The sequence below is a fragment of the Rhipicephalus microplus genome, unplaced genomic scaffold (genome assembly GCF_043290135.1).
Source record: "Rhipicephalus microplus isolate Deutch F79 unplaced genomic scaffold, USDA_Rmic scaffold_15, whole genome shotgun sequence".
Taxonomy (NCBI): Eukaryota; Metazoa; Arthropoda; class Arachnida; order Ixodida; family Ixodidae; genus Rhipicephalus; species Rhipicephalus microplus.
In genome coordinates this window covers 21,010,718-21,036,681 of record NW_027464588.1, presented here as the reverse complement: position 1 = coordinate 21,036,681, position 25,964 = coordinate 21,010,718, and the positions used below count along the sequence as shown (strand labels likewise).

The window sequence follows — 25,964 nt, the reverse complement described above, 5'->3', positions numbered from 1 at the left end:
TTGTAACATTGTGCTGATTTAAAGTGACATATCAACCTTTCTCATTAATGCTTCGCATATCAGCGATGCCCACTGTTTGTGAGATCTGTCAATTTTTTAAACCTCCTTGATCGTTTCCCTATGTGATGATGGTGATGTCTGCACTATGGCTCTGCCCACTCAGGGCGATTGGCCAAGATTTGAAGATATGACTTTAAGGCCTTTCAAATGATACGTAATACTAGCAGAAGGAGGATAAAGCACACGTAAATACAGAAAAAGTGACTCTCAGCTGAAAATACAGAAAAGTGACTCTCAGTAGTTCGCAGTAACTTCATTATTTTTAGAAAGCACTGTTCCACAAAGGAGCTCTTTGATACGAAGACGCCCACTTCCACCGAAAGCTTTTCGATAGAAAACGCGAAAAAAAGTTTTTGGCACGGAACGTTTCGCACTTGATATTGCTCCCTAAATTCCAAACAGACTATATCCTTTGCACGCTGTACGTTGGTGTAGTTCGAATATTTATTTAGGATCAGTACATTCGACGAGCACGTGACTCTCATAAGCTCAGAAGAAGAAGAAGGAGAAGGTACAGCGATCAGTCGCAGCCATTGAGAACCATTGAGAACCATTGAGTTTGCAGAAAAAAAAATAGTGAGACAGCAATTTAGCAAGAGAATCGTTTAGTCGCAGTGATGTATTCTTGAACGGCGAATAAAACATCCCTGTGGCTGAAACCCAGTGTAGAGGCCCCAAATGAAAGAAGATCAGGTTGTGCAACTATCACAACCTGATCTTCTTTCATTTGGGGCCTCTACACTGGGTTTCAGCCACAGGGATGTTTTATTTGCCGTTCAAGAATACATCACTGCGACTAAACGATTCTCTTGCTAAATTGCTGTCTCAATATTTTTCTTCTTTTTTTCTGCAAACTTGATACCAGTATTTCTAATCAAAATTAATTTACAAAAAAAATTGTAGGAATGACGCAATGCTGAAAGTTTAGGGCAAATTCACCTTATAATCGGCCAATCCCCTTCTTTGGGTACGAGCCATTTGCACAAGGAAAACAACAACAACAACAACAACAACCATTGAGAACCAGTCGCAGCCATTGAGTCGCAGCCATTGAGTCGCAGCCATTGATTGTCGCAGCCATTGAGAACGCAAGTCGCGTCGCTCGCCATCGGAGATCGGCTCAACGTCGAGCGGCAGGATCCTTGTAGCTAAGATTTGGTTTGCTTTTCATTCCTAGTATTTCTTGTTAGTTTCTCTCAACTGAAACATTGTTGCAGCCCTTTGGAGGTCAGGCAAGTCAGAATATTCTGATGTCTTTATCATCACCCGGCCAAGGGCACTCCCCTTGGCTGGCCTCACTACCGGTCAAGGATTGGCCGCTCGATACCTTGCTACGCAGTGGAGATAGCCACGTCCCTGTGGCTCTGGTTCCTACAAATGGGGGTTTCATTCCAATGAAGAATCCGAAGGTGATACAACTGGAACTCCAGAAAGCCTCGTCGCTTTTCCAGAAGATTACGGAGGTCCGACAGTTCGGCCGAGGGGGTATCCTGTGCTGCTCTGCAGACCAGGATTGCGTCCGAGAGCTCCTGAATTGCTCTGAATTTGCTGCACAGCCGGTGAGCCCGTTTATTCCAGATCATCTTGCATGTACGAAGGGCATAGTCCGTGGGGTGGATACGAGTCTGACACCTCAAGAAATTCTTGACTTATTTGCTGTAGCTGGGGCAGTTTCAGTCTATCGATGCACCCGAACGACTGATAAAACAAAATCGCCTACTGAATCAGTTATAGTAACTTTTGCAGGAAGAGTTAGGCCAAGAGAAATTAAGGCATGGCCACTAATCTACAAAGTAGAACCACTTTCCCCGAAACCTTTGCAGTGCTCAAAATGTTGGCGATTCGGCCACAGCGTGAAAGCATGCAGATCACAGGCTAGATGTCGTCTGTGCGGAGAGAGCCATGACAGCTGCGATTGCAAATCCGATGAACAGAAGTGCTGCTTGTGTAATGGAGCGCACCCTGCAGACTCTGCTGAATGTGGTGCAAAAGTAAAAGAAATGGGTGTTCTAGAAATCATAGAACGCAGGCGTTGCTCTAGGAGGGAGGCGGTAGCAGAAATGCATGAAAGATCGAAAGGTTACGCAGGCATAACATCCCGTCACACAGCGGCGATGGATGCATCGCTTGCAAGGTCGATAACTGAGGCTATTGAAAAGTCCACTGAAAAGGCAATGCAGCGTCTGGCAGCTACTCTTTTTGAAGCCTTGGCTGATATGTTAACACAACAGCTGACACAAATCATTGGTACAGTTTCTGTGCAAAATTGGGATTCCCACGCTCTGTTGATTTCAAGAGGTACAGAGGAGGAAAATCAGACAGTCAATCATAGATCTATCTCTCCGAAAGCAGGACCTTCAAAAAATAGAGTTCAGGCTGAGTCAGAATCTGTGACAGATGATTCAGGAGACTTTACAGATATGGACACAGAATCTCTAAGAACTTTAAAACGTAACAGGTCTCCCCCTTCTAAAAAGTCTTCTCAGAACCCAAAATCCAAGAAATACTTGTCAAAGAAAGACTTTTTTGAGAGCCTTTCAAAAAATGATTTCTTGAAAAAAGATATTCTGGATCAGGCAGTTTCTTCTGCCAGTATAGCATCAAAATAGGTTCCCTAAAAATTCTGCAGTGGAACTGCCGGTCTATTTGGTCGGCAACTACAGATTTAAAATATATTTCTTCGCAAATTTCTCCCGACATAATTGCCATTCAGGAAACCTGGCTTGGTAACGGTGAAAAATTTTACATGAAAAATTATCGATTAATACGGCTGGATCGGTCGAGTAGAGGCGGCGGTCTGGCTTTCTTAATATCAACTAAATTTAGTCACAGAGCCAAGATATCGTATCAGTGTATGGATAAGAATTACGAAATTCTGGTGTTAGACATAACACTACCAGACTGCTCGCCTTTCTCTTTTGCAAACGTATACTTTCCTGCAGGAGTTCAAGACACGAGATGCCTGGATATTATGGTAGCTTCATGCAGAAAAGAAATAGTACTGTGTGGTGATTTCAATTCACACCATGTGTCTTGGGGATTCAAATCTGATGTATGCGGAAGACGTTTGTAGGAATGGACGCTTGATAACAACTTTTCCTGCTTGAGTTCACACGATGCTACATTTGTAAGAGGTAACTCTAAATCGACTATTGATTTAACATTTTCCAGCCCCACTTTAAGCATATCCTCGTGGAATATATTAGATTGTGCTACAAACAGCGACCAGCTTCCCATTACGTTTGAAATTAAGTTCTCGAGGTTTAGTTTGGCAGGGAAAGTTGGCTCATTCGTAAATTATGCTAAATTACAAAAAGACTTAAATTCTACGTTAACTTTTCGCGAGAAAATGCAGGAAGACCTTAGGGCTATGAGTCTATGTGCGGTGTTGAAACGATCACTAAAAAATTCAACGTTTACTGTAAACTCGAACACAGCGGGATCTTTTAGCCACTGGTTGAATCTAGAATGTGTCAGGGGGTATAGAAAGCGAAAAGCAGCTTGGAAAAAGCTGTTAAATAACCAATGCCCCAAAAATTGGAGTGATTATAAATTCATGGCCGCCGATTTTAAGCGTCTAGTGCGCAAAGCAAAAGAAGACTATGACATGAATAAATTTAATTATCTGTCTAAGTCTAAAAATAAGAAAATGCTTTTCAGGTTTTTACGTGGGAGAAAAATGATTACACAGACAGAAAGCAGTCAATCCACCATTATGTCTCCTCACGAACTCTCTGAATTCTTGGAAAACATTGCTAAAGGCTTGCAAACCAGGTTCACGACAATTATGCCAACGTTCATGGTAAAATTGAGGGTGGATTGTGATTTTCAGGAGGTATCTTTAGCTGAACTGGCGGATGTGATGAAGAGCTTACCGCCCGCTGCTCCCGGACCTGATGGGGTGACCTCTACAATGATTAAAGTGTTATACGAAATATCGCCCCATGAATTTCGTAATATAGTTAATTATTCACTGAAAAATTCTTGGATTCCGGCCGATTGGAAGCTTTCGAAAATAATTCCGATACTTAAGAAACAGGGAATGGAGTTTACTCTGGATAACGTAAGGCCTATTTCATTGACATCTAACCTGGTCAAACTTGTAGAGAGAGTCTTAAATGTCCGTATAATAAACTACATCAATGAACACACAATACTAAACCCCAGACAAATTGGCTTTAGATCGGGATACTCTATTTGGTGTGCACATATAGATTTGGAAAGTCGCATACAGCTGGCTCGGCATCGCCGCGAATACTGTGCACTAGTCACTCTAGACTTAGCTAAAGCTTACGACAAAGTGGAATATCCTATCCTAATCCAGCAGATGCAAGACCATCGCTTTCCAAAATATATAACAGCATGGATTACAGAGTTTGTGAAAGACAGAGAATTTTATTGCTTCTTGGATGGATGCTCTTCTAAAAAATATAAGCAGACACGAGGTGTACCTCAGGGCTCAGTATTATCCCCAATGTTATTCAACATATTACTAAGTTCCATTCCAACTCATCAGAATATCCAAATTTACGTATATGCAGATGATATTGCTTTCTTTGCAACAAACAGTGATCTGCACTCATTGTATCAGGCATTACAGAATTACATGAACATGCTAGAAGGATGGCTTGACAATATCCATATGTCATTGAACGTCAAAAAAAAAGCGCGCTTCTGCCATTCTCTTTTAAGGATCGTGTCAACATTTCCCTGATGTATCGTACCGAGCTCATTCCCCAGGTCGATTTCCTAATATACCTAGGCATCGTATATAATAGGACGCTAAATTGGAAAAGCCATATAGACGAGGTTGGCTGTAAAGCGTCACGTGCCTTGGGGTGGTTACGCAAATTGGGAAACAGAAAAATAGGATTGCGTAGGAGTTCATTGATAATGATTTACGAGATGTATGTACGGCCTATTATGGAATTCGGGTGTGTATTATTTTCAGGCAGCGCGGCTTACAAGATGAGACAATTAATATTATTAGAAAGAGAAGCTTTGCGCTTGTGTCTTGGGCTCCCAAAATTTGTGGCAAATAATGTTTTGTATGTGGAAGCGCGCCTTCCACCTTTGTTAACTCGGTTTAGAATTCTTACAGTCCAAACTTTCTTAAAAATATGCAATTCGCCTCTGCGACAAGCTTCATACGTTTTTATTCAAGAACCAACCGCATTCTTTGGAACACAATGGTCTAGACTACACTCCCCTCAGATTAGGTTCGTCCAAGCGTTGCTAGAGCCTCTCAATGTAAATATTTATCAGATTTGCATAACGAAGACACCTAATATAAAGCTTGAAATTAAATTTGATGATATTTTTTCCTCTAATACAAAACAACTGCCCCTTCAATATTTAAATATTCGGTTAAAAGATTACTTGACTCATCTGTCTATAAACAACATTATTGCGACGGATGCATCCGTATTGAACAAAAAGGCTGGAATAGGCATCTTCTGTACTTCTCTCGACTGGTCTTTCTCAATTCGATTACCAGATTACACGCCTATATTCATCGCTGAATTATTTGCTATAATTCTAGCGCTTCGTAAACTTCCTGCAAGCGAATGAGAAGCGGTCATACTTACCGATTCTCTCTCAGTATGCACTGCACTATCTACAGCAAAAAATTTGACATTAATGAGTATGATTAGCAGTTTATTACCAGAAAACCTGAAAAAAATTTCATTTGCTATGATACCCGGCCACTGCGGAATTTATCCAAATGAGATGGCAGACTCGTTAGCCAAAGCATCTTTAAGCGGACCAATCTTACCTATTTTACTTTATTTCGCCTACGTAACAGCACTAAGATATAGAAAGACTTGTTTGCACAAAGAAATAGAAAAATTATCATTGGATAAAGTCAGAGACTTCGTACATCTAAGATATTGCTGGAACAAACAGTGGTGTGTATCTCGGCAGTTAGAAACTACAATCACCAGGTTACGATGCAGAATTCCGCATCTGAATTACTACCTACATAAAGCTGGACTAACAGCATCTCCGTTGTGTCTCTTTTGCAAGGAATCGGAATCAATAGATCATTTCTTTTTATACTGTAAACGTTATGCTTATCAAAGAAAAAGATACCGGTCGAACCAATTGAGAAGCTAGGTTTCAAAATAAACGTGGAACTAATTTTATCCTTCGGAGGGATTACATTAGGTTATAGCCACAGGGAGGTTTTCTCTGCTGTGTGCGAGTACATAAGGGCAACAAAGAGTTTACCCTGTTAGCCTATTGTTATTACTTACAACTACGAGACTTCCTGAACGCCTGACTGAACACACTTGATGATCCAGCCGCCCGGTTCTTGGCCGATCCCCCTTTGTGGGCGAGTGCCAGCAAAGATGAAGGTATATCATCATCATCATCATCAGTCTGTCATCTCGGTTATCCATAAGCTAGAGTGGAACGACGCCCTTGTGCGAAGACTTTAAGCGGGAAGACTTCAGGATAGACTTATCGGTATGATATATTTAGATCAACTTTGATGCTGTGGACTTTGTATGTGCTGTGCTTTGCACTGTGCTTAAGTACTATGATATGTGCTGCACTCCTTAATGCTTCGCGTTAGTGACGGCTAAATTGGACAGGGATGTTTGCAGCACTTAGTATACCTCTGTGAAACTTCTGACACACAGTCTTCAGAAGTATGAAATACATTGGGCCAGGAAATTCTAAATGCAAGAGTGACTCAAAAGTAAGACCTAGGTACACTTAGGTCGAGCAGATGAAACTGCTAAACTGCGCAGAAGTTCTGTTGTATCCTACGCGCTGCTAGTGTGCGCCTCGCAACCACGCTTGCCATGCACCCATTGGCTAAAGTGGAAAGGTGTGTTTCGTGTGCGTTTGTGAGATGGTCTGCTGGGTTGTGTACATAGTGGTCGCTGCATTCTGAAGGGCGAACTAAGGAACAGGACATGGTTACAGGAAAGGAAAAAAAAATAAAATAAGACTTCTCTAAATATAAATATCAGAATGGTCAGGTTTAGATTCACGACAGAGTGACTTTCACAGCTTCTATGTCATACTTTTTTGAACATTTCGGTTATATGTACTACAGAGGGAATCGGTACAAAAATCGCCATACGCGTCATTGGCGTTCGTAGCTTTATTGACGTTCAACACCATTAACATTCATTCCCATCATTAACGTTCGTGACTGAGCTGAGGGGCTAGTTATCACTTCGTGGTTTCCACTAATTGACCGCAATAGATCTTTTCTCTGAAGATTCCCTATGGGCGCCACCATGAGCCCCTCTCGGCTGTTGTTAACATGTGTGACCCCCAAAAATGCAGGGTGGCCAAAGCTGTGACTTCAACTTTTGTACTTCCGTGCAGCAGTCCACGAAGGAGGGAATCCTCTGTGGTAAAAATGTCTATAAGTTGCTGTTCTCCTTAAAAAAAGTAATTCTACTTCTTTGAAGCATGCATTTTATTTTTAATACACTACTTCAAACAAAGGAAGAACGGGAAAACAAAAGATGCAGTATGACATTCACACCAGCAACATTGCAACCTACGGAGTGACAGACGATGCGTTAGCCCTCCATGTTACGTAACACAAACGGCAGGGATAACAGATTTCTGTCCCAAATCGTCTTGCATATAACCATTTCCAGTATCGGGCTTCTCCATGGTACATATATCACCACTATTTTTTTAAGAGGATGGTTGAAGACGATAGCCTTTTCGGGATTCTTCAACGCCCCGCCGCGGTGGTCTAGTGGCTAAGGTACTCGGCTGCTGACCCGCAGGGCGCGGGTTCGAATCCCGGCTGCGGCGGCTGCATTTTAGATGGAGGCGGAAATGTTGTAGGCCCGTGTGCTCAGATTTGGGTGCACGTTAAAGAACCCCAGGTGGTCTAAATTTCCGGAGCCCTCCACTACGGCGTCTCTCATAATCATATAGTGGTTTTGGGACGTTAAACCCCACATATCAATCAATCGGGATTCTTCAACGCATAGACTTTGGTCTGTGTGTTTAGAACGAGTTGTTAACGATTTAGAGTACGAGGTACTGTACTATGGGAGAGCATAAAGCCGTCCTGTAGGCCTCAAACCAGCCCGCACAAAGCTGGCTTAACTTCTTGACAAAACTTTGGTCTCTCTGTCTGTCTGCCTATTGGTGTCTGTGCAACAATTCAGGCATCTAGCAAAAACTTAAATTCCATGCTTAAAACCCACCCATCTGAATCTGGTCGCTGTGTTTACAATTGTGGACATGGTCAACAAAGAAGTGAATATTACGCCTACTTGAAGAAAAACATCAATACATCAATGTTAGGCAGTGAATATATTTATTTAGAAAACGCATAGGTAAGCAATTTTAAATGCCAAATTGTTTAGTAAGCTGGGCTGAAAATGCAATGCTATCAGCGGGTAGGCGAATTTCCTAGTGCTTCACTGAAAAAATTAAGGTCTTTAACTAAAGCTATAAAGTCACTGTATATGCTCCCTATGTGACCAAAGTAGTGAATAGGTTTGCCATATTGCCTTGTTAGCAGCTATAGTTACGCGGCGAAGCCACACTCTGTTTATGCAGGCGAAGCGTGTCACCGTTCACCAGGCGACGTGCCTGGCGTATCAACCACCGCTGAAGAAAGAAGAAACACGTGCTTTCGAGACATTGCTATGAGAGTTCAAAAGCGTTTTATGGGCGAAGCTCCTCAAAGCGGCACCCGTTCGTCCATCGTAGTACGTAACATGTCTTACGCTTTGACCTCCAAGGGGGTGCCGGTGAGATATTTCTCCTGTGTGTTGTTGAACAATAAAAAATCGCAGCGTTTGCGTAAACTAAAAGCCAAATTCTTCTGTCTCTCATTCCCCATTTGCAGCCATTGGCATGTACATTGAGCAGTATCTGACAAGAAAAGGTTGCTACGTTATACTTGCTGGACGTAACCTCCCTTGTTTCAGAAAGGTTTAGCGAGCGTTGGGCCGCAGTGCCATGAATACAGTGAACTAGTATATACCATGAACTCGAGGTGGTTAAAGGTGAGAAGTAGACACGAAGCGCCAGCCGTAAGAAAGTGTGCGTGTGCCACCTCTCGTTTAGTCCTTGGAATGTCTGCTGGATGGCGGTGCTTCTATATGCGGAATATATAATGGAAAGATGCGAGATTGTTGTACTTGGAGTGTTGACTAGATGGACGAATGGACACACAGACAGATGCATGGACGGACGCAGGAATGGCTGCACGAACGGATGGACGCATGGGCGGACGCAGGGTGGATGCATGGACGAGCGCATGGACGGACGCACGGACGGGCGGATGGACGCATGGGTGGACGCATGGATGTATGCACGGACGGACGGAAGCAAAAACGAATACACGGACGGATGCTTCGCCCCCCTCTTCATCATCCACTCCGTGGATATGCTGCCATTTCTTTATTTAGTCTGTACGGCAACGAAAAGCGCAAAGGTGTAGCGTAGCACCGAATAACACGCACTGGCGCTGTCACATTGTCAAATGGGGCCTGCTATGGAAGATAAGCAACAACTAACAAACACAAAGTATAGGTCCTCCGAAAGGCACTGTTTATTGCAGTATGTTTTTCGGAAAGTAGTGACGTATGCACGCAAGTACTTTGCTATGGAAGCTTCAGGAAATGCATCTAAAGCAAGTGAAAGCACCAGTTTAGCTAACGAGCTACAGAGTGCACGACGATCATTTGATAAATGGCGACCGCCTTGGGTGCTGCGGCCTGTGCACCATCTTCTCTGCAGTGCATGGTGGCTAGCGGCATGAGAAAACAAATGTCCTATTATGAAACCTAAAGGTAGCACAGGCAGTCACTCTTACCAGAAACGCCTTTGTGCTGCCACCTACCAGTGGCTCAGCGTTCTAAAAAAAAAAAAAAACTTTTGTCTTTTACCGTTACTACCAGATGGCACCATATCTCACACAGCACCCACAGACAGAAGACTACCGTCTTTTCACGTACTTTGCGGGAAAACACGAAGATACGCAGCAATCTTTTTCTTTTAATCTGGTGGGTCAGAAAAGTGACTTACGTGACCAAGTGAAAAAAAAAAACAGTTGTGGCTATGGTGAATTTCTAATATTATCTCACAATATGTACACCTCAAGAAATGAAACAACTCAAACTTCAAAGGAACTCTTTTTCAGTGGGACAGATGGAACCGGAGGACCAAGAGAATGTGAGACGGCGCAGTGGGGTTCACAATTTACAACACGTTCTGAAGAACAAAAGCCTGGTATCAAAGGTCAGTGCTTTGATAATCTGCCTGGTTAAAGATGGCTGATAGGGGTGATCACGATGGTTTCTATGACCACGACGGTACGTTGAAGAACTGGACGGGTCTGACTGTTTAGTTCCTGGCAAGCGTGCCAGTTTATTCACACACTGGTACTAAATTACGAAGGCCGCGGCAACCACTTAACTGACCACGCCGTATAATAACCAGGCTGAATCCACGCAGGTGTCACCTGCCAATGCACCGACACCCAATTCTCGATGTAATAATAAATCAGAGTTGGTGCCAAGCATGACATCTGTCCACTCCTCGTGATCTCCTTCTCGAGCACCAAGCTCGCCAGCCCTTCATTTCTTTCTTTTAAATATATCCCGTCTCACCAAAGGTCGACTTGTGGGATAAACCGCTTTTTGATGCTCCGCCAAGGTAGCAAACAACTTCTTTTTTCTCAGAGACGTGTCTTGCCTCTGCGTTCTCACACTTTGCTGCCCTCATCCCACAGCAAATCGACTACAGAAGCAAACATTCATTTATTCAAGGTACAGCCTAAATGTAGTGTCACGTACGGAATCATCAGGCCTCGCTAGACAGTCAATCAGCTGTTTCGAGTTAGTACACATAAGGTGTCGCTGCCTGTTCAGAATTACTGTGACAGCACACAGCCACATCATTAACCTGTTGGGATGGGTAATATGACGGGGACAACATTTTTCTCAGTGTGGCTCTCTGTGAGAACGCTTCCGTCACGTGGGCGATTCACCAGCGAAAGGAGCGATGAATAAGGGCCAAACCTTATAAGCGTGAAAATGCACGCGACAGCGACGAGCGATGCGACGTAGACCGTCTTCGCGCGATCAGTCGCCGGCACAGGCAAACCTCATTCACGCGACGGCTTCGGCGAGCGAACTCCACTGTTGCTGGCATGAGGCCGTCTACTGGCACCCCAAAAAACCTCGTAGTGAGCGGTATGCAATTTAAAAGTAAGATATATTGCTGTGTAACGGAACGAAAAGTGTTTATGAGTGCCTTGCAGCGCTTTTTTTTATATGCACATGCGTAAACATTGCGTTGTTTCTTGCTGCGCATACGTGACTCGGGCAGAGTCACATGCACCTATGTAGTCTTTGTATTTTCCGGTTTTTCGTTATTGGCTGCTTGAGCCCAGCACTTCCGGGTGATGAGCGACGGTTTCCAAATCTGGAGAACCGAGCGATCGCGCAAAAACGAGCACGCGACACGTCGCGCGAATGCCCTGTTTTGTCGCTCATAGCATCGCTCGTCGCTGTCACGTGCATTTTCGCGCTTATGAGGTTTGGTCTTTAAAAGCGCCCGGAGTTTGGCGACAAACGCAAATGCTAGGGATGACGGCATAATGACCCGTCCTGAGCAGCATGTCATAATCTTCACTTTTCGTCAGGTGCCTTCTACAAACCAGCCATCGATTGTTTGCCCTGAACATAACTTGCGCTGTCGTGAAACATTTCGACATTTAGCACAAATCTGAAGAAGTTGAGAAGGGTTGATATCTGGGCCAGTCGATTCACGATACTTGAATAAAGTGGTGTTGGCATTTGCCTCTTTCTGGTGTCCTGCAAAAGGCGAGACTTTCTCGTGCGTTCAAAAACGGGAGGTCACAACGAATGAATTAAAATAAATACAAATATCTTACTGGTGCGGGGTGCGTCCTGTTTCACATAACTGTACGTTGGAAATAACGTTGGAACTTCTATATTTCACGTTGGAAATACCAGCGCTATTGAACTACATTCAATGGGGACAGGACGCACGTGATTTGACTTCGTAGCCTTCGCTTCAATGCCAAGAGAACTTGATATGAGACCGCATTCACTTTCCCGCGCCCTCTTTCGTTTCTTTTTCTCCAGAATCTGGTCTTAGGGGATTTGAAACGCCATGGCCGCTCCGCTGGGTCTGCGCGCACTCCGCTCATTCTCCTCGCGGCAACGCTACCGCCACCGCCACGATGAAAAAAATTGGCAGCATATCCACGGAGTGAATGATGGAGAGTGGGGCGAAGCATTCGTCCGTCCATTCGTTCTTGCTTCCGTCCGTCTATGTGTCCGTCTGTGTGACGATCCATGCGTCCATCCGCCCGTCCGTGCGTGCGTGTGTTCGTGCGTCCGTTCCTGCGTTCGTCCATGCATCCGCCCCTGCGTCCGTTCATGCGCCCATCCATGCATCTGTCTGTGTTTCCGTTCGTCCATCTATTCAACACACCAAGTACCACAATCTCGCATCTTTTCATCATATACTCCCCATATAGAAGCACCGCCATCCAGCGCACATTCCAAGGACTAAACGAGAGGTGGCACACACACACCTTCTTGCGGCTTGCGCTTCGGGTCTACTTCCCACCTTTAACCATCTCGAGTTCATGGTATATACCTGTTCACTGTATTCATAGCACTGCGGCTCAACGCTCGCTAAACATTTTTAAAACCGAGGAGCTTATGCCCAGCGAGGATAACGTAGCAACCTTTTCCTGTCAGATAGTCCTCAAGGTACATGCCAATAGCTGCTAATGGGAAATGAGAGACAGGAGAATTCGGCTTTTACTTTCTTACGGCTTGCGCTTCGTGTCTACTTCCCACCTTTAACCACCTCGAGTTCATGGTATATACTAGTTCACTGTATTCATGGCACTGCGGTCCAACGCTCACTAAACCTTTCTAAAACCAAGGAGGTTATGCCCAGCGAGTATAACGTAGCAACCCTTTCTTGTCAGATAGTGCTCAATGTACATGCCAATGGCTGCTAATGGGGATTGCAGCGTGCGTGTTAACTAAAAGCCGAATGATCCTGTCGCTCATTCCCCCTTAGTAGCGATTGCCTTGTACATTTGAGCATTTTTTATTGTTCAACAACGCACAGAAGAAATCTCTCACCGGCACCACCTTGCAGGTCAAAATGTTATTTGTTACATACTACAACGGCTACGAGGGACGAACGGGTGCCGCTATAAGAAGCTTCGCCTCTAAAAAAACATTGTTGTCACTTACACATCTCGCTTCAGCGGGCGATCTGCCTAACTTTTCGAAGTTGTCTTGAGGAGGCTGTTTTCACCTGTTCCCTTTTCAGGTCATTCCCGTGCGGTGCCGTTCGTCTTCGCCATCGGTTCTCGAGCTAGGAAAAGAGGAGGCCTCGAGGGCGACGCTGTCTAGCGCTATCTTGCTCTGTATTCTCGTGGTGGTGGCCATGACTGTTTTCATCACTCGACAACTGGCGTCACGACACGGTAGCGAGGAATATGTCTGCACGACCGAAGACTGCATCCTGTTCGGGAGTTCCCTGCTCGCGAGACTCAACCTGTCGGCAGACCCGTGTTCCCGCTTCTACCAATACGTCTGTGGAAACGTAGGTGCACGAAACCTCGTGTCATTCTTGAAGCAATACATCATTTGCAAGCAAGACCGTGTTAACTACAGTTATTGCAAGGTGCGAATCGCCACGTAACATCTAAAATCAAAGTTCGGCGACAGCAGTCAGTCTCGGCTTTAGAGCCAAAGATGCCTGGATTTCTTCAGGTGCATGTTTACAAAACTGTTCGATGAATATATGCTAGAAGTATCCACCGCTAGAGGTACTACGCGTGCCGTAATAAATCTTCTCGCAGCTATCATGAAACTTTTCCGCTAATTACGAAGCATTAGCTACGTGTTTTCTACGCAAGTGCAGCTTTGGGTATGTATTGTTCGCAAAGTCCTATTGTTCATTATGGTTATGCGTTCTCTATTGTTAAGCATTCGTCCAGAAGTTACTGAACTGCTATCATAGTGGGAGCCAATATAACACCTAATCGTTAACAATTTGCTCGGATCACCTAGAAACAACCTTGAAATAGCCTAGTAGCAAGGTCAGAAGACTTCAGAATCATCCAGCTTTGCTGGTTTAGACTTTTCACGACTTAACGCCAGTTTCGCTATGCTTGTGTCAACACTTGTAATGTATTTTCAAAATACTTTAACTAGTTTAGGCGCTTTCTATTAACTCGAAGCACTTAGCTTTCACCATGTGTGGATTCACATGTGGAGAACGCGCTCTATGGCAACGAATTTTATGTAGCGATTTCGTTTGTTTGGTCTAACGCTATGTCAGCGGCCGTGGCAATGTGAAGGCCATGTCAAGTTAGGACTCCCGAAAAAAAAGTGCTAACACGGAAGCAAAGCACCCTTGCTTTGCTGTCAATCATTTTATGGTTCACATTAATCCATATATTATTACTATCTCCTATTGGTATATCGTATAAAGTAACCGCACAGCTTCGCTTGTAAACCATAGGCACAGCGTGGGTTGGAGCCCACTTCCATTCACAAGAAAAGCGGGAGGGGGGAGTCTGCAGGCTCGTACAACAGAGAATAGAGGAAAATGATACATTATAAAAAGATTAACGTTTTTTCATTGTTAGAGATTTTGCTATTTATTGAACGTTCCCTTACTCCACCCTCCACCGCAGCACACACACAGACAGATGCTTCATATCTGAGCTACTAAGCTTCTGTAATTCTGGCGAATGTCTCCTGAAGCACCAAAGTTAAAGTACTGACATTGTTATACTCATTACCCGCAATGGTACTACAGCGGCCAAGGTTATATGGCTACTAAGCTAAACAGCGCAGGTTCAATCGCCGGTCATGGTGGCCACGATTAGATGAGAGAACAATGCCAAAACATCTGTGCCCTTGGATATATGTGCACGTTAAAATGGTCTAACTCAGGGGTCAGTGACATGCGGCCCTCGTGCACTAATATTCTGACCATGGCACGGCGTCAAACCCTCTGCCGCTTTTCCTTGCCATGTCCTATCTGAAGGCTGACATGGCAGTTTTGACGTAAAATGGGATTCACAAAGTGGTTCTAAGAGAGAAAGGAAGAGAAAAGTGAGCCCCGTAACTGTCTGCTTCGGCGAGCGACACCTCAACAATAGCTCACTATAGGGATGGGGGTGAGGAGGGATTAAAAGAATAGGAATAAAGGTGCAGAGAGAGAGAAAGAGTCATGAGGTGGTAAGCCAGAGAGCGACGACATATCGAGGGATAGGAGTTCTAGTAACCTATATGCTTTACTATATCTTTGTGGCACGCGTCAAATTTTCACCCAAACTTTCATTTATGTTTAGTTACTGTTGCGACGTGGATATTAATAATGTTCACCATTTTGTGCCCTAAATATAATAAAAATCCAACTAAACGATGTAGTCGTTTTAACAATTCATAAAAAAACAGTTTACCGTGTTTTTGCTAGCATTTATGTGCTAAACATGGCACTCATTTTCTGTATTTCTGCACTAATCACACCAAGGCGGCTTTCGACACTGACGAAGAAAAGGTGCTAAGAATGTACAGTATAAAGGTGGAGCACTTCATGCACCAATTAGAAAAAGTTCCTCGGACGGACACAGGCATCTCGCACGATTACGAACTGAAGGCTTCGCGGGCGCTGTACATGTGCCTGGATAGACCACAGACTACGGATCCGGCACCATTCGTCCAGTTTACGCGTGAACATGGAATGATGTGGCCCATGGAACCGAAACTACCCAAACGTGCAAGCAAAGAGTCAGGTAAGGTGTCACCAAAAATTTACATTGCGTCATTCAGCAAGCGTATGGATGATGCATAAACTCTAATACGTTTAAAATGTTTTTCAAGAAGACATGAGGTGCTTAGACATATAGCACTGCTGATTCCCGTTAATCCGTTAACTTTGCTAGTTACTTTCTCTGCTGCTCAGTGATTGTGGCAATATTGATAAGGTGTTGGTAAAACTTCAGACGCACATAACTTATAATATATTGAACACTTGTATATTTATTATTAACAGTTATTTTTTGAAGCAAAATGCTGCGCCGAATTCCCAATAATGTTCGCGGGAATAAAAATAGACGCGCTCACACAACTATGTTTTCCTTTTTGTGCTTTAGTACATTACTTACAGGTGCCAAGTAGATTAAATAGATACCGCATATTTAAAAGTGAGTAATTGTTAGGGGTCCTAGCGAAAATTGTTGTAGTTATTCCGTATTTGAAAAGTCATTGAGCACTACTATTGTCATATGCTTGCAACGTCAAGTAATATTTGCATATTATGTAATTAAGCAATTTAGGAGTATACTCTAAGGAGCGAGCAGAAGCAATTCAATTTGCGGCATGCGGCTGAGAGCCTTGTGTTCTTTTGCTCCCGGTGTTTGCGCCCCGTGGCTTCCACAGATGTCCATTACCTCGTGGGTTCACAGAGCTACTAGAAGATGGGTTACAGTACTAGGTTGCCGGAAACCTATTCTTTAGGACATTTCATTCGCAAGAAAGGTCTTTTATATACAGTTTTCATATATGACACGAAAAATGTTACGCACAAGCTTTTATGGTGCCTGTTGTGGTGAAAGGAATAACGTAAACAGGATAAACATTTTTCGAACGCAACTTTTCTTCCTTTGAGCAGTGATGAGAGTTTGAAGAATGCAGCTGCAATGCTGTGCAATATTAATAGGTGTGCCACTAAAAAAGAAACATGCGTACACCGAGCTAACCTATGGCTATATTGAATACGCACGCAGACAAGCACATATGATATAAAAAATAGGAAAAAAACAAGGTAAGGTCAGTGTGAGCCATTTTCGCCATGGCATTTGCACTTGCTGGGCATATTTTTTTTGGTAGTATTTGAAAAGCCTCAAGGAAGGTATACTAATATTGACAATACTATTGAGAAAAAATTCATACTTTTCAAAGTGCAATTAACGCAAAAATGATGACGGGGGCTAAGCTATCTTGCATGGGTTTTACGAGTACGAGTTTTACGATTACAGCTTGTAGTAAAGGGTTAAAGACGAAAGGATCAGTATCAAGATCACACAGTGGGAAAAGTCCATTTTATCACTAGAAGTAATCTAGACCATGAAAGCGTACAAGTATTTATTTCTTAGTTCCCGGGTTACAAATGTTTACTAGTGTATTTTGCGGCGACGGGGGCATTTAACGGTATTATTATTTTGAATATTTGTCACGTTCTAAATTTTACGTGCATACGGCGGCTTTGGTGCAATAGAAGAAGGAGTTATGGGATAGCATAAACTATTCTGCTTCATCTGCTTTCCAAGATTGTATCGTTGATTGCTTGAAACACTGAAACTACGCTTCCCGTTAATTTTGAACATCTACGAAACTTCCCTCTTATGCAAAGCTACCTAGGAAGGAGGCCTTTTAGGTAATAAGCTGAACTGAAACAAACCTGTAATTTATACAGTAAATAATCACAAGTGGCCTAGTGTATCCACTTTTTGTTCATATATCTATGGTGAGCAGAGTCGGAAGGCAGTCGCAGGCCACATGGTGCTCCTCCGCATGTGGACCTGTGAAGACAATCAGCAGTATGCGTCACTGATTTCAACATTGTTGAACACTAGCCCTTAGCTAGAGCATGTCATACAGAGCACCCGCATTTGTGAGGAGGCAAGCATCCACTCTTTTTATTGATGTGCAATGCACCTCAAGTTACAGTGGCCTCCACTCGCTAAGTGTGGAAGCAAGCCGGACGGCTGACGCGAACTTAGAGTGACACGTGGTGTTTCGGAAGGCTCGTAGTAGAATCAGTGAAATGATTTTCAGTAACGTTGAGAGCTGGACTAGTTGGTGACTGATGAATATAACTTACAGTGCAGTAGCACACTTAAAGGGAACAATGAAGGCTAGGACAGGACACTTGCTACTCTTGAAACTGAATTTACGACTTTAGAATGGCTTGCGAAATTGGCTCATTAGAAGGTTAGGATGGGTTATAGACGGGCTTGGCACATATTATATACGCCAATAAAGCTCACGCCCATGATCACGCCTAGTCAGGCTAGCGCACGAGAACTAGATCGGGCTGGTGTCGTGAAGTTGCGAAAGCTTACGCACAGCGCAGTTGTAGACGAGGACGTGGATAGAAGTATTGAGTGCATGAAAAACTGACTTAAATCAGGTGCTTTGAAAGTGTAGAGGAACTACGTGTGAACGTTTTCAGAAAAAACACCTCAGTGAAAAAGTTAAGTATATGGGTGCAGACGAGTTAGCAATGGAGCTGCCCAGATATTCGTTGCGTGTACCTGTTATGACGAGCAAAGCGACAGGCCTCTGGAGGGTCCCCTAAGGTATCCATGCAGCGTGAGAGGTTGTTTGAGGTACTGGAAGAGTTAGGTTCATTGGATAGTGGGTGGTAAGCTGTAGGGATTAGAGGTGTCAATTGAGAGGTAGCCAAACCTTACAATGCACGCGGGAGCAAAGGCACCTGCCTCATTGGGTGCCATGATGTCACAGATGTATGAGTCGCTTCTGCTCAACGAACCTATACCGATATGACATGCAGCCACAGACCTCGAGATTTTCAAAGAATGTTTCAGTGGTATCGTATTGGAAGGGTAATTCACAGGCCAAAAACTTATCCAAGAGGCCGTGCTGGTGTCAACTTTGGGGTGTTGAAATGACAGACTCTGTCAAGAAATTTCACGTTCAGCTCAGAACAAACGAGGCTTCGTTATCAATGGTATTGATTTTGAGCATGGAATAAAAAGAATACACCTGTGCGCATTTGCATGTGCAGGTAACCCGGTGTTTCCCATACTGGTGGACTTGTCCCTGAACTGGCGAGTATCTCTCTGGTTCGACGTGAACGTCATAAACTTGGACCATGAAGAAAGCTTCATTTTCACCCTGGATGACCCAGGACCTGTACCTGTGTTCCGCATGGCGCAGCTTTCGTCCCTTGGAGATGACGCATACGACGGAGTTGTACAGCAGGTCGTGTTATAAAAACATGGTTCTTTTGCATATGAATACGCTGGATATGTAAATACATGTGCTCATAATGACATGAAACAGGAAGTTTTCAAGTGCAGTTGATCATGTGATTGTGTTAAAGTACCGCACCAGAGTTGAACGACGACAGTCGCATAGTTTTCTGGCATTGGTCAATGTTTCATCTGTCGAGTGCTTCTCATGGTATTATGAAATGTGCGCTGTCCTCCAGGTATCAGCTTTCCTATACGTTGATTGGAATAGCACGATTGTTGGCGCTTGGATGGTTTGCTAGGCTTAATCTTTGCGAGTGCTGCTTTTAATTTCATGCCTTTCTTCTTCGGACAACTTTGCTTTGTAATTTGTATGGAGAGAAGTAGTTCAACAAAAGAACAGTGCAGAAGTAATGAAACGGTATTTTTCGTGTCAGACGCTTCTCCATACGTTTAATTTCTGTGCACCTAATATTTCATAATATTTTTAAAATCAAGTTAATAGTAGAATAGCAACCACACCTTTGGTGATCCGAGACAACGCCTCCTCTATTTGATCAATGCCAGCGAGATGTGCCCAATCTAGCCGTTCACCGCCTTCTGCTCTACCCTCTTCCATGCTCTCACCCATCGCGTAGCCTTCGCGTGTGCTTTGCTGTCATGGAGGAAGGGGTCCCCTCATGCAATGCCTCACGACGAAAATCATACGAATTTTTCACTGAGTTGTGTAGAGATCTGTGGGGTGGCGTCTCGCGTTCTTCTTGCACACTATGTTGGTGGTCACGCTGGCTCTGTAAAAAAAATATGGCTTCGAGATAGCGTGTCGCCATTCGTGGCGCTAAGCGGGCAACATATGGCGAAGCGTAAGTGCAACGCTGCTACATGCGCTGCGCCGTGATGTGGTGGCGGCGTTGCTTCGAGCCACAATAAAGAAGCATGAAAGAACAAATGTGACAGACGTATAATATTGTGGTGAGAAACATGTATTTCGCATCTCCCGGGGAAAGCGTGCGGAATCACGTGTGACCCAAGCAGTGCGACTCAGGGAGCCTACAGAAAACAGGTGGTCATGTGGGCTCCCTAGCGCGACCTCTCATGCAGCTTCGCATCACGTACTATTCCCTGTACGAAGGCGGACTCACGGCGCCGTCGATGAACGCGCTTCCGCACTGGCACTGAAAGAAATAAAGGAGGCGTTGTCCGGGAGCAGGTAATCTACGTCATTCAGGTGATCAGTGATCATAAAAGTACCATAGATGAATTTTAAGTGCATGGGGCATCGTTTGTTAAGATTCTGATGCCGTATTGTTAATAAGGTTTGCGCACTTACAGATAATCAGCTAAGTTACGTTGCTCCTTGCGCGGTGAATAAAAAAGAAGGGGAACTAGGTAAGGCATTACTTAATCATGCTTGCAGGACGCGTTAGAGGGGCCCTGAAACACTTCTTCAAGTAACCATAGAATGAATTCACTAGAAGAGTTTATTGCCTCACGAATGAAGCGCCACAAAAAATTTTAAGAATCCATCCAGTGCGAGTGGAGTTACAAGGGTTTGTCGCACGCTGAAGATGGATTATCTCTTCTCTCGTCCCCACGAAATCACTAGAAGCTAAGCAGGGAGAGGTAGCAGGACAAAGAAACTACCGCGCCTCGTGACCTTGACCACTTTTTTTTCTTCGAACGCGAGGCTTTTTCAGTGTGATCGCTCGCGCATGCATGGACATGTAGCTTCCTCCCATGGCTATATCGGTAACTTGATTTTCCGGTCACAGACGCACAGACTATTTATCGCTCATAACCAACGGGCCCGACGCCACCGCCGGTTTTTTTTTTTGCGAGACGAGCTCTCTAACGCTAGCACGCTAAAAATTTGAGACAGGGGTGTGTCGCTGGAGCCAACGACTGGAGAAGTGGTCCCGCTCTCATAAGGGCATCAACTCATAAGGGACGTCATATAAGCAATGTGAGTTACCGAAATGCTGGCTCGAAAGAGACACCCCGTTTGAATGTTTTTCACCGGTTATCTTACTGCTGTGCAACGAAAAAGCTAGCAATAATGAAAGGATACTTCAAGCAGTTCTGTTGCTTAAAGTTTGCGGAAATGTCCAGAATTTGCGTTTACAAGTTTGGAAATACATTGCGCTGTTTACATGACGCGAAGCCAGTATATATTTGGCATAACACGATGCCATGTACAAGAGCTAGACGATGACTCATTGCTGCCATTAATTTGTTGGGTGGGATTCTGAGTCGCCTTTGTAGGTTTTAAGTGCCCGCTGGCGTTCACAGGACGTACAATTGACCCAAGATGCTGTAATAATGACAAACGTTTTTTTTTAATCTAAAGCATGCAAGAGTCCTGTACGTCGAATATATATGGCAATGAAACTGCTCTGCTTAACAATGTTTAGTAACTCCACACAGCCTGCTAAAAAGCGCTAACTTTTCTAAGAGCCAAATTCGAAGTAAAAAAAAGAAGCTCAATTTTGAGCCTCCTGCATTTGTTGTGCACTTACGTTTCTGCCCCTGCTATATAGGGTATGTTCAAATTATCGATTAGGTACATCTTTGAAGCCATGCTTTCGTAAACACTTTCAATGGAATACAACAGTCTCTTGAAACGTGTTATTTTGTAGCATCAATACACTTCTCACTCACCATTTAAGAAGAAATATTTTGTGCTTACGCAACCAGATGGCGTCTTTTCTCTCTGGAGGCACCGTGACGCTGAGCAAAAGAGAACTGACCGACCTGCGTCTTGATGAAGGAATTGTGCGGAACACTTTGTCCTTTCGACGAGATCCGGAGGGTGAAGAAGCAGATGAAGTAGACGTAATTCTGCCCATCGCAGAAGTTCATGTCCTGTCTCGGAGTGGGGGTTCTGACCAGTGGCTGGCCGCATTACGGAACTCACTTCAAGGCACTCTCGGCATGACCCTTTCAAATGAAACTAAAATACTCGCCTTTAACAAGGCGACAATCAACGACGCTTTCACCATGCTCGAAGATCTACCGTATGAAGTAGCTCTAAATGTGACCGGGTGGATGTTCGCTTACGTATACGGGTGGACGATGGGTGCCCGCTTCGACACGTTCTTTTCTGGGCATGAAAACCCTGAAACGTTGAGCTCCAGGACTCTGTGCTTCTTGGCTGTTCACGAAATGCACGGTCTCGCTATTGTCGCTGTTTACATGTCCAAACTGTTCAACGCATCGCAACGGGCCGACGTGAAAGCCATATTAGATTCTATTACTAACGCCCTGCGCGTTGTCATAACGAATACTAATAGTATCACTCCGTTGACAAGGCTTAGGGCGGAAGCCAAGATAGCCGACGAGCTAGGCATTTCTCTCTGGCCTCCCGAACCATTCTTCAGCAGACATACGCTCAACGAGATCACCACAGCGTTTCCCGCAGAAGGCCCGTCGCTGTTCTCTCTGTGGCTTCAAACGATGAAAGTGCTGCAGGAGTCGAGGAACAACCGCTATTACTCCAGCCTCTTCACGAGGCGCGTCCACTGGTTTACTCGTAGCGTCCGCTACCTGTACAGCCAAAATTACCTTGAAGTCGGTGTGTGGGCCCTCCTTGCACCTTCCTATAGAAGGTGAGTGGAATTAACAAGAGTACAATAGTTGGTTTTGAAAGATGTTAAAGAGACACTAAAGGCAAATAACAATTATGTAACAGTGAAAGCTCAATGTAAGACAACGTCTAAAACGGATATATTTTCAACAGCAGTGCCCTATTTACCGAGAAATTAAGCTAAACGTACCACACAAAATTCCCCATGAGTGCGATAGTTTGACAATGATCCCGAGGACGTCAGATCATCCAACTACTATTATTCACTAGTAGTCAAACTAGCTACAATAAAAAAGAAACTCCTGTGTATAAAAAAAGACAGTAAAATGCTGCTTGTCTGTTTCTGTTTGCTTTATCGAAAATAGAGCCGCCTGACGTTACTATGGGGAATTGCGCGAGCGGTTAAACTTTTGTTTTTGCCTGGTTATGCTAAATAGGCGGTGCCATCAGGCCGGGTTCAATTGAACGAATCAAAAGACGCTGTGTGCTGGCCATCGCAGAGGCTATGGTAGAAAATTGTTCAATTGCCGTTGTTGCTGCTGTAGCTCCCGCTACTCTTGCTCTAGTGTATGTTGCCATGCAGTAAAGGCGGGCCTAATTGGGCATGACATCAGTGACGTGAAACAGATAATTTCCGGTGGGACATGCGAAGTATGCTCACGTGATGCGGAGCTAAACCATGATTTTATTTCAAAAGAATCACTACCTTGACACAAAATTGGCACCGCGAAGTTTCTGGACCGCTATTTTAGCAATCAATACTGACTTATATTTTCCTTTAGTGTCTCTTTATGTTACGCTAAAGAAAGGGGAAGGCGATCTGCACTGAACGCCTCAACTATGCATGCCTTATGGCTGAACAGTGCAATGATCGAGGCACTTCTAAACAAATAAGCCATAGGAGAGAGTCTCGGCCAGCTCCTATCTCGAGGATAAGCTGAGACTGGTCGCGAAGGAGCAGAATGTGAGCCGAGCTCAACACAACCGGGAATATGGATGCCCCTGCTGTTCTCTACAATCTCTCTATCTCTTTCTCATGCTTCAAAGCCAAAGAATTACACAAGAGTGTGGCGGAGTGGTGCACTTTAAAAGCGACTCGTGCTTTCAGTTTGATGTATGCAGGAACGAAGACACTCTTAGAATAGGTGGTCCAAATTTCTGCGTGCAGGATCTTTGAACACTTGGAATGCGCCATACTCTAGTTGTATCTTCAACGAAAACCAGCAGACAATGAAGCCAACGAAGGCATGGGGAACGTTTACTGTACTGTTTCAAGTGTATCTTGAATATTCTGGATATAGCCGTGAAGTAAGTGAAGTGGGCGAAAAGACAACTTGCCATCTGTGACCTTCGGATCTGAAGGTCACACATAAGGAAAGAAAGTAGGCTAGAACTAGAGGGAAGTACACTAGATGATTACTGATGACATGAACTATATCTGCGGTGGCATAGCTTGGTCGCTCTGATGTCACGAAGCTAAGTACAAGAACTTGGGTTAGATATCTGGCTACCGCGACAACAGTCAGATGGAGACAAAATGCTCAAACACTTCAGTAATGGTATTCAAATTAACTGTGAATATTTACGGTGGAGAAAGCATACTGAGATCGCCCCATAACGCCTACTTATCTGTACATCAAAAGCGTACCATTATGACATATTTTTATCAAATTAGAGGTGGCAATGCACTTTGGTGTTGATGAAAGCCTGAAACGTTCACGTTGTAATAATAAATTTAAGGTCTTTACTAGACTGCCTATGGGAAGTTTTAACCTTTCAAGAAAACGTAGCAGACAGGGAGAGACACATATACAGCGTTGAGTATGACCTAAGAGCAGTAAATGCATTTCCCTGGATTGCCTGTTTTTGTGCGCTGTTAAATTCTTTCATAACTGTGGAACAACTTACTCAAACATTCGCTTTAACTTGACTACCACTCCCTTTCTGCCGCTGGCTGTACAGCATTGATGACGTGTTCACCTTGCGGGCTTTGAATGCAGGCATGGCTCTAGTCTCATGATGTTCAGTGGCCTGGGTTTCGAAATCGCCCGTAGCCTGGTTCGTGCACTCGACAGTCACGGAAGAATGCTCGACGGGAAGGGTCAGCCAGATTCTCGATGGGCTCAGAAGCTCAAGCGCTCGCTCTATGATGCGAAGATCAGACGCGAGAAGCGAGCACTCGCGGAGGTCTTCGCCCTGAACGTGACTCTACGGGCTTTCAAGGACAGCGATTCCGCTACGCAAAACTATTCCAAGCTCCGATTCCTGGAGTCAATGAGTGAAGACCAAACGTTCTTCGTGAGTTTGTGTAGCCATTTCTGCGGAGACAAAGAACGTGCAGAGCTCTGTGACCTGGTCACAAAGACGGCGCGTTTTCGCATGGCATTCCGCTGTGAAGACCGCACGGTGAGCGGGAGGCCGTGCGAGTTCCTCTGAGTTATTGCGAATATCTACGATCTACACATTGTGGTTTTTTCAAGTAGATCATATGAGCAGAGATAATTATAATAAAGCTTGTTTTATTGCGTAAGAAAGGCGGACTTTTGAAGGCTATTGCATTGAAAGGGTGATAAAGGCATAACGAACTCACGTGCGTGGTACAAGTACCAGTATGAAGCCGCTTGTCGTACGCCGAACGAGACGTCACCATGCAGCATCCTTAACGCCTTATATATCGAGAAATAATGTTTTTAAATATACTGATTTGTTTCTGTGCCACTACTTGCTGAAAACTCAGCCGTGGCTAATTATGCGCTATTGATGCAATAACTTCATGATTACGTCGTTGTTTTTGGTGCACCTTTTGGATAATATAATAAACTGGTCATCTTTTATTTGCACTTTTAATAGTGTCGTCTGTTCGCATTATTCTGTGTTATTTTAGGTTTCGGACTGTTCATGTGCGTACCATTTTTTTCATCTTGTTAACAAATTGTGTTCTTGCTCAAACATAACATGTTTATTTCTCTTTCCCCTCTTTTTACATAAGTTAATATTATATTCTTACTGGGTATGCAGTGAGTTGTTAATAAATAAAATTGCATCAACATGAACCTTAGGGTATCTTATGTTGGTTGCATGTTTTCTTGTTTGCCTTGACGTTACTTTGGCAAGCTGAAAAAGATCTCACTACAGCATTTTGTATTGCCCTCTGGTTTATCACAGGTAATATCTTGGATATGCATCACAGAATATTTAATGTACCGACGCCGTTATTGGCGACTTTTCGGGAACTCGTGCGCCGTCGAAGGCAGCATAGATGCTAGGATGTGTTAGTATTGTTCGACGATAACCTGCTAACACCGAATC

General features: G+C 44.1%; 1 protein-coding gene across 1 annotated transcript; it reads left to right on the top strand.

Moving 5' to 3' along the window:
- The first annotated feature begins 10,352 nt into the window (after positions 1-10,352).
- LOC142784614 (neprilysin-1-like) lies at positions 10,353-25,091 on the top strand. Its single transcript, XM_075883039.1, has 6 exons — positions 10,353-10,373; positions 13,387-13,662; positions 15,607-15,868; positions 18,886-19,073; positions 21,767-22,677; positions 24,656-25,091. Exons 1-6 carry the CDS (start codon positions 10,353-10,355, stop codon positions 25,089-25,091), a joined length of 2,094 nt encoding a protein of 697 aa, XP_075739154.1.
- The last annotated feature ends 873 nt before the right edge of the window (positions 25,092-25,964 follow it).